At 34.0% G+C, this 13,542-nt stretch overlaps 1 protein-coding gene across 1 annotated transcript in view; it reads left to right on the forward strand.

Moving 5' to 3' along the window:
• LanB2 (laminin subunit gamma-1) overlaps window positions 1-13,542 on the forward strand; it is a 403,913-nt gene that overhangs the window by 152,889 nt on the left and 237,482 nt on the right. The window contains exon 14 of the mRNA XM_090405827.1: window positions 5,083-5,195. Coding sequence (XP_090261953.1) covers window positions 5,083-5,195 — 113 coding nt within the window. The remainder of the gene's footprint in view (window positions 1-5,082; window positions 5,196-13,542) is intronic.

The following is a 13,542-nucleotide window of genomic DNA, read 5'->3' on the forward strand; positions in this document are numbered from 1 at the left end:
ATTAGCAAAACAAGTGTTCTCTGCCAAGTTGGCCGCAAAATGACCCAGAGGAAGACCAAGATATAGGTGGATTGGTACGGTACAAAGTGCCTTAGACGATAGAAATATAAGATCTGATAATGTTGGAGTCTTGATAAGTAACAGACTGATTTGGAGGAAAATTGTAGATAGGAAGTTAGTAATGATGTAATTATTTTCATGTAGTACTATCATATCCTGTACACCTCTTGAGGGTACATGGCAGGAATTTGATGATGATAACTATATTGATGGTGCTGTACTCTAGGAAGTGGATGAGATTAGAGATTTGGGAGTGATGGTTGACAGTAGACTGAAGATTAGAGGGCATGTTGCTAGTGTTGCAAAGGCTGCACATCGTAGTGCTTCTATGATAAGAAGTACTCTAACATGTAGGAATAAGGAAGTGGTTGTGCCACTGTATAAGGCACTGGTCAGACCTCACTTGGACTATTGTGCTCAGATCTGGTCACCTGGTTTTCAGTGTTGGAGACATTGGAGAGGGTCCATAGATCAGTGACTAAGACAATATCAGGAGTTTGGAATGCTGGCTATGGAGAAGGGTTGAAGAAATGTGGATTACAGAGTTTGGTGGATAGGAGGAAGAGGGGTGATATGATAGAGACATTTAAGTTAGAGGATTTTATCAGATTAATCCAGAGGGGATTATAAAAAGAGTAGAAGGTAAGAGGGGAAGAATCAGAGATCATTTGGAAGTTATATAAAAGTGTGGTGAATGGGGTGTGAGGAGTAGATTTTTTACATGGAGAATTGTCAGTGAATGGAACACATTACCAGACTGTGTTGTTAATGCAAGGAGTGTTAAGGATTTTAAGATTCTATATGATAAATATGTTGTCAGTTGGATGAACCTCCCATGATGAGTCTGTCGACTCCATGGAGTGTATAATAGTAACAATAATAATAATTTATATATATGTGCGGGCCTAGTTGGCCGAATGGTTAGCCTATCCGCTCTCCAGCCAAAAAGGCTGGGGGTTGAAATTCTGCCGTGGGCATGAATGTTTGTGATTGTGAAAATACTAATGGTCGTGGTGGTCAGTAGATGGCATTGGTGTAGATAATGAGGTTCACTGTAGTTGATGGACTGAGTGGTGGAGTGGGTGTCCTCCCTCGATGAGTCTTTGGACTCTCAAGGGAGGTGTCACATGATTATAATCATCATCATCATCATGAGTATCAAGGATTTAGGCCTAGCATGGCCTGTTCCAGCCTTAGAAGTCATCGTTGAATCGTTTAAGAAGACATCCTGGTTTTCTTTTTCCTAATGGCTTGTACTTGTATTAATCATAATAATATTTTTTTTTGTATTTTTCCTTTATTTTTTACATAGTGCAGAGAAACCCTGCTCTAGAGACCAATTAAGCAACTTTTTCAAGCCATTTCAGGCCTCTAATAAATGGGGTGGTGATCTCACACTGTGCAATTACTTTCATCCCCACCTAAAATTGTTTTTATTGATTTTATCTTAAATTTTATCCCAAATTTTCCATCAACCCCTATCCTCCCCCTTCCCTTAGTTCCTTTTGTAAGTTGGCAAACTGTGGACTGACAGGAAGATAAACCATCATTTGCATGGTGAACATAAAAATACATCTGCAATCACAACTATGGTCAATCTGGTCTTGAAGACTATGATCTAGACAAGGCATGTCAGACTCGTTATCTCCAAGGGCCAAATTAAGAATTACATCAAGCTGCGGGGCCGCAACAGAAAAAAAGTCTCAAAATAAAGAGGAAACAGATTTTTTAATATTAACATTAGAGTATATAAGTACAAAATACAACCATGTTACAAAAATACATATAAAATATAAAATTTACATATTTAAATAAAATTATACATATCATTTTTTTGAAACTTGACAACGTTTTTTCATTAACGAAATCTTCAAAATTTGGTTGAATTTGTTGAGCTGTAGTTATTTTCAATATTGCTTTCAAATGTTGATCTGTTAATCTTGATCTCTCTGCAGTTTTATTATTCTTTAAAGTTGAAAATAGTTATTCGCATAAATATGTGCTACCAAACATAGATAAAATACACCTAATTGCATATAACACATTGGGGTATCGATCGACTGGTAAATAATTATACAACTTTGGAATTCCAACATCCATATATTTTTATTTCAATAATACGGAATCACACTGAATTTCGATTAATTCCAACTGTAAATTGTTATCAACAGTTTCAACATCAATTGATAGAGGAGAAGTAAATAGGTGAAACTGATTTTCATATTTCTTAAAATGTAAAAATCTTCTTTCGAACTTCATTTGATTGGCATATTCTGAAAATTACAATTTCGGTGATTTTTGTAATAATGATTGACAACATTCAAAATGGGATAAATTTTCTTTTTGAATTTATTTTTGCCAAAGTAATAATTTCTGTTTGAAAATGTTAATATTGTCAAATAACATGGTAACTACTTGATGTTTGCCTTGTAGCTTAAGATTAAATTAACTAAGGTGACTTGTAATGTCAGCTGAAAAAGCCAGGTCCTTTATCCATCGATCATTTTTTAATATTTCACATTTGTAATTTTTCTATTCTAAAAAAAATGGTAATTTCGTCTAGCAATTCAAAGAATTGCTTTATGACTGGAAAGCCATCTAATTTCTGTATAATAAGGTAGATTGCTATATTAATTTTCTATATCTTCTAGAAAGTTATTAAATTGGCAATGATTAAGCCCACGTGCATGAATATAAGTTACAATTTTACTGACTTTTTTTTTAGGACATGTCCAATATTTAAAATTTTGGAGCATAGTGTTTGATGATGAATAATGCAATGAAATGTTGAAAATTATTATTACCTTGTTCTTTGCATTTTTCTTTTAAATTTGTAATGACTCCTTTAACAACACCAGTCATGGCAGCAGCACCATCAGTTGCAAGACAAACTAGTTTTTTAACGGTAAATTGTATTCATTCAAAACTTCCATAAGGGCATCAAAAATATCAACTCCAGTGGTTGTATTGTGCATAGGAATAATTTCTAGAAGTTCTTCACTTACTTTTAAGTTCATATCACATCCACAAATGAAAACAGCCAGCTGAGCGATATCCCGTACATCTGTACTTTCGTCAATTGCAAGGGAATAGGTCTGAAATGTTGGAATTATTGATTTTAGTTGATTCCTTAAGTTCCTGGCTATATAATCAATTCTGCTAGCAATGGTATTTCAAAATAAGTTTATATTTTTAAATTCTTTAATTGATCAGGACGCAACACTTCAACTGCTTTAATAATACATTCGCGAATAAATTCTCCTTCAGTGAATGGTTTCGACTTGCTTGCAATTAATGTGGTACTGTAACTGGTTTTACCATAGCTCTATTATCTTCAATAGGTTTGGTAAATACACTTTGTTGATTTTGAAGTGTCAACTTTAATTCTGACAATTTATCTTCACAAAGTTTCGCAACATATTTTTCATAGTTTTCTTTATGATTTGTATCGTAATGCCTTTTAATATTATATTCTTTGCAAACTGCAATAGAGTTTTTACATATCAGGCATAATTTGTTGTTTTTTTTCCCTTGAATACAAAAATATTGTAACTTCCATTTTTCTTGAAAACTTAATCGTTTTTTACTCATACTGGTTGAAGGTTTCGACATTATTTTTATAAATTCTTTATTAATTATAAAGAAAACACTACACTTTCTGATGACTTGAAAATTGCTAATGGCTAGCCTCCGATTGCTGTGGTCAGTGGATGTAGCTGCTTACATTGACTTGCTCGGTAAAATTCGATATTTATGGAGTGGTGTAACAAGATTTTTTGAAATGACAAATAGAAATTATTTCCTTTAGAAATTGCAGAGTAGTTTGGCATATAAAATAATCTTAAGTCATCATCATCATCATCAAATTCCTGCCATGTACCCTCAAGGGGTGTACAGGATATGATAGTACTACATGAAAAATTTACATCATAACTAACTTCCTATTTACAATTTTCCTCCAGATCAGTCTGTTACTTGTCAAACACGAATATTATCAGATCTTATATTTCTGTCGTCTAAGGCACTTTGTGCCCTATCAAACCACCTATATCTCGGTCTTCTTCTGGGTCATTTTCCTGCCAACCTGGCAGAGAACACTTGTTTTGCCAATCTTTCCTCGCCCATTCTGTTTAAATACCACCACCTGAGATTTGCTCTGTTAACGTATTCCTGGAAATTATAAAATGATGGTACAACATGACAAAATAATTTTAAGTGAATATGTTTATTTAAATAGGTGTTGTCAAAAGTTAAATAACCATATTGGTTACAAAGTTTGGTGGGCCACATGTTACTTGTCGGCAGGCCATGTGTTGGACATGACTGATCTAGATAATACTCATAGAATTAATTAAAAAAAGAAAAAAAGCCAACTATGCTCCATCAGAAATCAGCCCAATCTGAATAAATACAGATGCATAAAACTCCAAAAGATGGGAAACATTGGGATCTCAGTTTACAACAACTGCCTCCAACAGGTGCCACACTGTTATGACTCTAGTTTTTGTCTACATGTTTTACTTACTTTGTGTTACTTTCAGGTGTGTATGTAACAAGTTTCATACTGTTCTACCTGCAGATGTCCCTGTGACTGAGATGAAATATTGGACGTTTTAAATAGTAATTTTCATCCATTCTCTGTTTTATTCTATTAAGCTCCACCGTGACATGAATTCCTTTCAGCAGTTAAGCCTTAATACATGGATTGAAATGAAATGCTCTTTACTTTTTTAAGAATAGAGTTTGTGTGGGTAAGAATAAATGGTTAGTTACTTGCACTTCTGTTTGTTTATTTGAACAGGCTTGTTTAGTACTGACTTTCACTTGTAAGAATAAGTTAATGAAATACAAGTTCCATTTTAAGTCATGAATTTAAAATTTTCTTTGTATAATATATAATATTTTTATTTAATCTGAGATAATATATAAAATACATAATGTGTGAAATTTTTATGCAATATGAAATTTCATGAAAATATGAATAAAAGTTTCGAGTTTCAATTTCCTGCTATTTGCCTATAGGACTACTGGTGAATGTCTTAAGTGTATCTACAATACTGGGGGAAGGTACTGTGATAACTGTTTACCTGGATATTATGGAAATGCTTTAGCACTGCCAAAAAGTGACTGTAATGGTAAGTTTAAATTGCTTATGAAAAGTAATTAAAATTTAATTATGTCTAGAAGGTTATAAGCATTACTTAATCATAATTCTTTGTTTTTTGTTTATTTTTCTCATATCTTAAAACACCTGCAATTTCTTATTGAATCAACAATATGATCAGAGTAACACTAAGAGAATTTTGTTCCAAAAATAATACTCCTTGTATTCATTGATGCTGATCATACTCCAAACATATATAGTACAACACTAGACACATTTCATGTCTAAAGTTGTGTTTCAGTAGCAGGTGGGACTGATATAGGATAACCTCTTTCTCCTCACTCGAAAAAAGCACTTATTGCAGCTGCATGAAACCAACAGTTTTTCTATGTTATGAAGATGATATTTTTATTATTTGGCCTAGAGACATTATATACTTTTCTAGTGCATTTAAACAACCAACTTCAAAATTCACTTTACCACAGAAAAAGAAACTAACTCTCTCCTTCATAGACACACCGGTGTGATGAATATCAAATGGTTCATTATCCTTCTTAGTTTATAGAAAATCCACACATATGGGAATGTACATAAGTATTCACACCACCATCACCCATGCGAACAGTATGGCATCCTCAAAACACTTGCAGAGAGCCAATGACAAGCTTTGAAATTGAACTCACCTTTGCAACACTTTTTAGCCAGTGGTTGCAATCCCTATAAAATAAACAAAATACTGCATGTCCCCACATCCATCATCCCAAACACAAGATTACAACAGAATATTCCTATTCCTAATGTTCAAAGTATATCTAAAAGGAAAGCTGAAGTTCTCCACAAACATAATCTTCAAACATAATCACTGCCTTCAAACCACATATTTGGCTAGCTACACTAGTTACCATAAATTAAGGATCAAAGAGAAAAATCGTGATAATTCAAAATCTGTATGATAAATTTTTATGTGGTTCAGTAAAAAGCGGTGTGATATGAAATGTGAAAGAAAGCCACAAAAATTGTAAACAAATAGTTTAATTCAGTAATATTTTAGTATAATAGAACATATAAACACTGGTTAAAAAACAAGAAGAATATGATGTTGTAAAAGATCCTCAATAAGGAATCTAGTCACACCTCACAACTATGTTTCATTCTGTTTATAATGATGTCCAGCAGTTCAGTTGGTAATAGCAACCATTGCTCCTGCAAAACTCTCTTACGTTCCTTAAGTTTTGGAGAAGGGGGAGAGCATCCCAGATATGCTCAATAGGATTAACATAGGACAAACAAGTGTCTAAGATCTTTCCTCTATAAATTGTAGCATTCGTGGTTCCACTAGGAAGCACATACAGGTTGGTGTGTCCACCCAATAAGATGACTGTCCAACCCATCACACTAGCTCCACCATGTGTCACTTTCACATATATTAGAGGATGATAACATGTCCCTAGTTATCTCTACAAAGTGATGCCAGCATACTCTGATCTAGAGAGAACCAGGGACGTGTTATCATCCCTCTAATATCCATGAAAGAGGCACTGATGGTGGAGATAGTGTGATGGTTTTGGGGAGGCATTTTGTTGGTCAGATGCACTGATCTGTATGTGCTTTTCTGCAGAATCAGGAATGCTGCAACTTATAGAGACAAGGTCCTGGACCCCTATGCTTGTCTCTGTGTGGGTGTGGTAGGGAAAACATTTATCTTACAAGGAGATAGTGCTCTTCTTCAGTGAGCAAAGCTCATGGACCAATATCTTTATGTATGAAGGGACTGTTGTGTCTATGGATTGGCCAGCCAGATCTCCTGACCTTAATCCTATTGAAGATCCTAGTCACACCTCACAACCAGTGCGGCGCTAGGGTCTTTGCCGCCCACATGCAATTTCTATCTAACCGCTCCTGTAACAATCCGGGTGTGTGTGGTTCTTCTACAATAATAAAAATTTAAAATATTTGAAATTGCTTAAATAAATTTTGACAGAACAGCCACACATTGGTTCACTAAATGTAACGAACCGAGGATGTTGACTAGGCAGGATAATCGTTAAAAACCCGAATATTCAAAAAATTCTCAAAAGTTAGAGCAAATTTTAATAAAGCCACTTTACTTTAATCGTTGAATATAATGATACAGGGATTATAGCCTTCTCACCGATCCGAATCGCTAACAAAATTAAAATGAATTTTAATTAAAGTTAAAATTTATTTGAACTAAAGTTTAAAAAATTCTTGCATTTTACTAAATTCTTAGTAATGTGTAAAATTTTTTTAATAATTTTTATAATTGGAACTATCTTTTAGGAAAATATATAAAAGAAACTCAAGATAAATGAGAAAATAAGAAATAATTAGAACATTTAATATAAGTATTCAAAAAATAAAATCTTTACAGAATAACAGAAAATAAATTAATTTACATACTTGAAATTTTTTATTAAAATTTTAGGGTTCTTGATTTCATATTCACAAAATTGGAAATAATGGTCTTAACATCTAATTCTGCACATATATCATTTTCAATAGCTATTAATGGCAAACTAACAAGTTTTTTTGTGACATTCTTGTTCTTAAGTAGGTTTTAATCAATTTCAAATTGGAAAAGGAACATTCACCGCTCGCTACACTAACAGGTAAGGTTAATGGTATTCTTAAAGCAATTGAAAAGTTAGGAAAGATAAATTATTGGACACAATAAAATTAAGAATATGGAAAGGGTTTTGAATATTTAAATTAACCTTCCGAAAAATATCCTGGAAAGCACATAACTCGTCATATAGTTCTATTGCATTTACATCTTTATTGTCACCATCCTTCAAGAGAATCTCTAAATTGTCACAATTTTTTCGTAAATCTTCATTATTAATTTGTAGTAATCTATACAATAAATTGAAATTATCATAATATGTTTTTAGTTGTTCAAAACGTTCTATTAACATTGCAACGTCTAGAAGTATATAAAACACATTCATTCTAAATTTATCTTCTGGCAATTGTGACGTTTCGTCATGATGCTCATAGTCAAATTGTCTTGTCTACTTTCGTCATTGAACTTCCGTACCAGTTTTAAATTCCTGTTCTCCATGCAGTGCGATTTAAACGACACTTACTCTTTATTGCATGGTTTTATTATGAGTAAACAGTAGAGTGCTATTAACTAAATAACTCAGTTTAATAAGGTTGTCGAAGAAACATCTTATGACTCCATCCACCTCTTCACTCAGTTCTTTTGCCGTTTTTAGAACTTCTTTAAAATTTGTATCTGATCGATACTCTCATAAGAATATTTTTAAATTTTTGATAGATTCTAAAGCAAGTGTAATGTTCATATTTTTGTCATGAAGCATTTTACTCACAGGCTTTATTCTGTTGAGTAAATCATGCCAAATTATAAGAGAGCAAATAAATTTGTAGTCCTTTATTTTAGCATATAATGTTTGTGCTTCATGCTGAGTTTCTTTATTAAAATTTTCATTATTTAAAATTTCAAAAAGTGCATCATAAATTTCTCCTAACTGATATCGTAGAGAAGGATTGCATTAATTTTACTTTCCCATCGCGTTTTTGATGGCTGTTTCAATGTTAAATTTTTTACCAACTTTAAAAGGATTGCCCAACATTTGTAAGAGAATGAAAAGAATTTGTGTATTTCTTGAATAATTACAAAGAAACTAATTGTATCTGCATTCACTTTGGCTGCATTGTTAATGATTAAATTTAGAGTATGAGCAGCACATGGCACATAAAAAGCTCGAGGATTTTTGTTCAAAAGCAAATTTTGGAGCCCATATTTTTTCCCTTTCATATTTGCCCCATTGTCATACCCTTGACCTCGCATGTCTTCAATGGGAATGTTCCATTTTTCCAGTTGTTCCATTATTGTTGTATATAAAGCACGTCCTGTGGAATCTGATACATCTGCAAAACCTAAAAGGTTTTCCCTGATCTTGAAAATTCCATTGTCACAGGAAACAAAGCGAATAATAATGGTCATTTGTTCTGTTTTACTTGCATCAGGTGTGCAGTCTAAAATTATGGAATAATATTTAGATTTTCGAATTGATAATAAAATTGTATCCCTGATTGCATTACTTAAAGTTTCCAATATTTCATTTTGACTGTCTTTACTCAAATAGTGTACTTTATTGTTTCCTTGTAGGGCCCTTTCAACATGATTTTCCATAACAGGATCAAGCTTTGCAAACAGTTCGACTAATTTTAGAGAATTGCCATTATTCCTTTCATATAATTTATCAGATGATCTGCAAAAAGCTAAATTTTGGCTACCAAGGAATTTTTATAATTTCAATTAAGCATTCTAAAACACTCGTCCAATGTTTCTTCATGTATTTCATACATGATCTGGCAACCAATAGTTTTGTTTTTTAAATTTTTATCAAGTTCCTTTCATTTTAAGAAATTTTTCATGTGAGTTAAACTAGTCTCATGTATATGCAAAGTTGTACTTACATTTCTCCAATCGTTATAACCTTCTACAAGACTACTTAATTCAGCAGGTGCGAAAAGTTTGCAACAAACACAAAAAATAGAATTTAAAGTTTCTGAATAAATGAGCCACGTTCTTGGCACAAGCTCCCCGTTTTCCATTTTTCTATTATAATACGTGTCACCAAATTCACGACCATATGTATCTCTGGGATATATTATATTTTTCTTTTGAACAGGCCCCATATCAATTAAAAGAACTCATAATTTTTCATCAATATTTCCCCATTCACCTGAGTCTTCTAAATTTACAGAGACTAACAATATGTTAGTTTCGTGGTCAACTACAACTAAATCTTCTAACTGTTTTTCACTTAAATCCTGCGTCTTGTTATTTTGTTCAATCGTTGCAATAGTACTTTCATGCAAGCTGGATGATGTATCAACTCTGATTTCTGATCTATCGAGTTGGTTACAATTTGCATCAGAATATTTTAATATTTTAACAAATTTATTAAGAACCCCAGTTTGTTTCTTAATATCTGCTTCTTTCGCAACATGATGCTTACGATTTTGTGCACTGGATAACTTTTTAATTTTTGATTCCATTTCTATTTTATACCCACAAGAAATTCTTACACAACACGACACAGAGACGAAACAATAGTTCGCAATACTGCGCTACTGTCAGTAGCCTACTGAGATGGTACTGTTGTAAATCTACTGTTGCTATCCTGTCATTACTGTGACATTGTAAACTTTTATTATTATTTAACTTTGTATACTTGTAATTTCTATTAATTACTTGTTATGTCTTTTTTCTTTACTTTATACTTTATTCTTCATTATTCTAATGTAGCTGTGCATGCTCTCTCTCTCTCTCTCTCTCTCTCTCTCTCAGAATCTCTTGTTTATATTATTACGTGCTATGTTTACAAGAAAGTCAAATAACATTTATTTACATTACTATGAAATGTACACGAATTTAAACATCAGGGAGATTGCTTTTTCTATCCTTCTATAAAAACTAGCAAAATTTAGAACCTTTTTTCTTCAACTTTAAATACTTTCGTTAACACAAAAAGTTATCTACTCTCAGTTTACAAATTTTACTTATTAAACTCCAAGCTTACTCGCAAAGAGGTTACCTAAATCTCTCTGTTAAGTTATCTTTACAAATTTGATATCAACTTCTAACATACCAATTGATTCTCTTAAGGACACTTCTTAACCTTATTAAACATATATCTTAAAAGTCTTTCTAATACAACTATAAGAGGAATTATATAAGAGTTTTGAACTTTCAAAGGCTCTGTATCTCACAATCAGTCAAAAGTCTTTCACTAAAAGTTCTATGGCAATTCTTTCATCTCGGATCTTCATCTGGAATTTTGGCTTTGGCTATATCTCATCGGGAGCGTAGCGGGACTACAGATCCGAAAAAATGTTATTCTCCCATGGCGAAAAGAAAAACTTACGAGCGAAGGTACTTCGGGAAATTTGCCTCGCCTTTTCTCCTCTACTTGGGCTCGCCAAAAATGCCTGGATGACTGCCGTCTCAAGTAGCTTGAATTGCCGCCTCTAAGAAACTGAAAATGCCGCCTCCAAGATGAAACTGCCATCAACTGTCAATCAGCATCCCTCTCCTGACTGGAAACTTTTCTCTTCTACGGCATTTGGGAGTTCTCCTTTTAGCAATTTGAAAGCCCTAGAGAATATTTGGCCTAGAAGTCATTTCTCTCTAGCGACGTCTCGAACCAAGAAGCTCCTTTCTGGAAGCAGAATCCTCTCTCAACCAACGTCTGGATCTGGGATGCTCTCTGACGATGTCTGGAACTGAGCAGCTCTGTCTCTCTTTGGCAGTGTCTGAGACCGGGCAGCTTTAGCAATGTCTGGAACCGAGCAGCCTCCTCTTTGACAGTGTCTGGAACTGAGCAGCCTGTCTCTCTGTGGACATCTTTGGAACTGGGCCCCCTCTACTTCTGCAGCAATCTCTGGATCACGGCAGCCCCTTCTGTTTGCTTCAGTTCCTTTTTATTATGCCTCCTCTGAGACCTTGCATGAAGTTTGGCAACCCCCCAAATAATCTTTATGATTCTTTCATCTTAAGTTTCAAGTTTGGCACACCTTTTGTTCTCCTCCACTTTCTTTTAATTGTAAGTTGCCGGCCATCGGAAAGTTATTTAAACCTTTCTGATTGACTTAGCAGATGTTTACACTTAGAGCCTGCAAGCCTTTCTCATACAAACAAATTTTAATAACAATCTTTCTAATGCCGCCATGTAGATCTATTACATGCAGCTTCGTCGATAAAAACATTGCTTTTGTTTTTAACACTCTAACATATTCTTATTAAAGCAGTATATACAGTTAACTTCCAGAGTGTTATTAGAATAACATCTAAAACAAGCTATACAGAGACGAACAAACTTTATTTTTACAATATTCACATGGGACTTAACCTAAGTAAACAATCGAATGTAATGTGCTTTGGAATATTTAAGCTACAATCGAGTTTTTACAGTACTATATGATTGGTTACATAGCAACAAATGTTTTGTATGAAAATTCGTTTCTGCGCATAAAAATTCACCTTTTCACTTAATATTCTGCTGCCAAGCATTTAGCCTGCTCTTGATGCAAAATTGTAAATAGCCGGCAATATACAATTTTTTAAAAATTTGTATTCGGTGTATCCAGCCTTATTTATTTTAATATTGATCATTCTAAGAATTTTTTTGTTTTTATGATAAAAATTTTGTTTCTTAAAAATGAACCTATGAACTGTGCCCCAGCGGTGGCGCTCCCTATGTAGCGCCCACCGCATGCTCTGCATGCCCGCTTCTGCCGGCCCTGCTCACAACTATGTTTCATACTGTTTATAATGATGTTCAACAGCTCAGTTAGTAATAACAACCATTGCTCATGCAAAGCTCTCTTAAGCTCCTTAAATTTTGGAGAAGGGGTGGGGGAGCATCCCAGAGCTTTGCAGGAGCAGTGGTTGTTATTGCCAACTGAGCTGCTGGACATCATTATAAACAGGGACAAGTATGAAGCATCACTGTACGAGGTGACTACACTTCTTATAATATACCTATCTGTTATTAAATTAAACTGTTTACAATTTTTTGTGGGTGTTTCTTTCACATCTAATGTCATACTGCTTTTCACCAAATTGCATAACAATTCATATGGTTTTTGAGTTATCATGATTTTCCTCCTTGTTTAGAGCCTTTGTAGCTCAGTTGGTATAGACGAAGCCCTTTTGTCGGAAAGACCTGGGTTTGATTCCCGTCCATGATGGAGGAACCTTTATCTGTTCTATTTCAATGAAAGGTGAGTTAAGGGAGTAAGTAAGTAGTGTGTGGGGGGGGGGGGGGGGTTCACCCAAAAACTCAGGTTTTTCATCTCCCAGAATAGGCAAACTGGCCTTGTGAACACACACATGGATTACAGTCATGAATACTTAAGATCCTAAGTATTCCTGACTTGTAGGCCTGATTTGTCAGCTATGATGGTCCCAAGCCCAGATAATATTAGGGGGGGGTGATTGAGATGGTGCCATGCCTCCCAGCAAAAGGGACTCACGGCCATTGTATCATCATATGAAATATATATATATATCCTTCTTGTTCCTTAATATATTCAGTCTAGTGTATTTTCATCCATTCTTCTAAGGATCATCTTCATCCTCTTTCCCATCCTGGAGTGTATTAAGTTCCCTGTGCCTACAGCTCGGCTTATTTTTAACAGATTGGTAAATCTGTTAACATCCCCCCAGCACCGGCTCGAGCAAATTTTTGAGTGTCGGCAAGATTTTTTTTTCTGCCCTTCGGTCAAAATTGTATATGTACAGGGTGTTCGGGATAAATTTGACATATTTATAATTAATTATATTTTTCCGTAAGTTACATGTATTAACACACACTTCTCTT

This window comes from Typopeltis vanoorti, chromosome 15, assembly GCF_054136105.1.
Source record: "Typopeltis vanoorti isolate ZY-2024b chromosome 15, IOZ_Tvanoo_1.0, whole genome shotgun sequence".
Classification (NCBI taxonomy): Eukaryota; Metazoa; Arthropoda; class Arachnida; order Uropygi; family Thelyphonidae; genus Typopeltis; species Typopeltis vanoorti.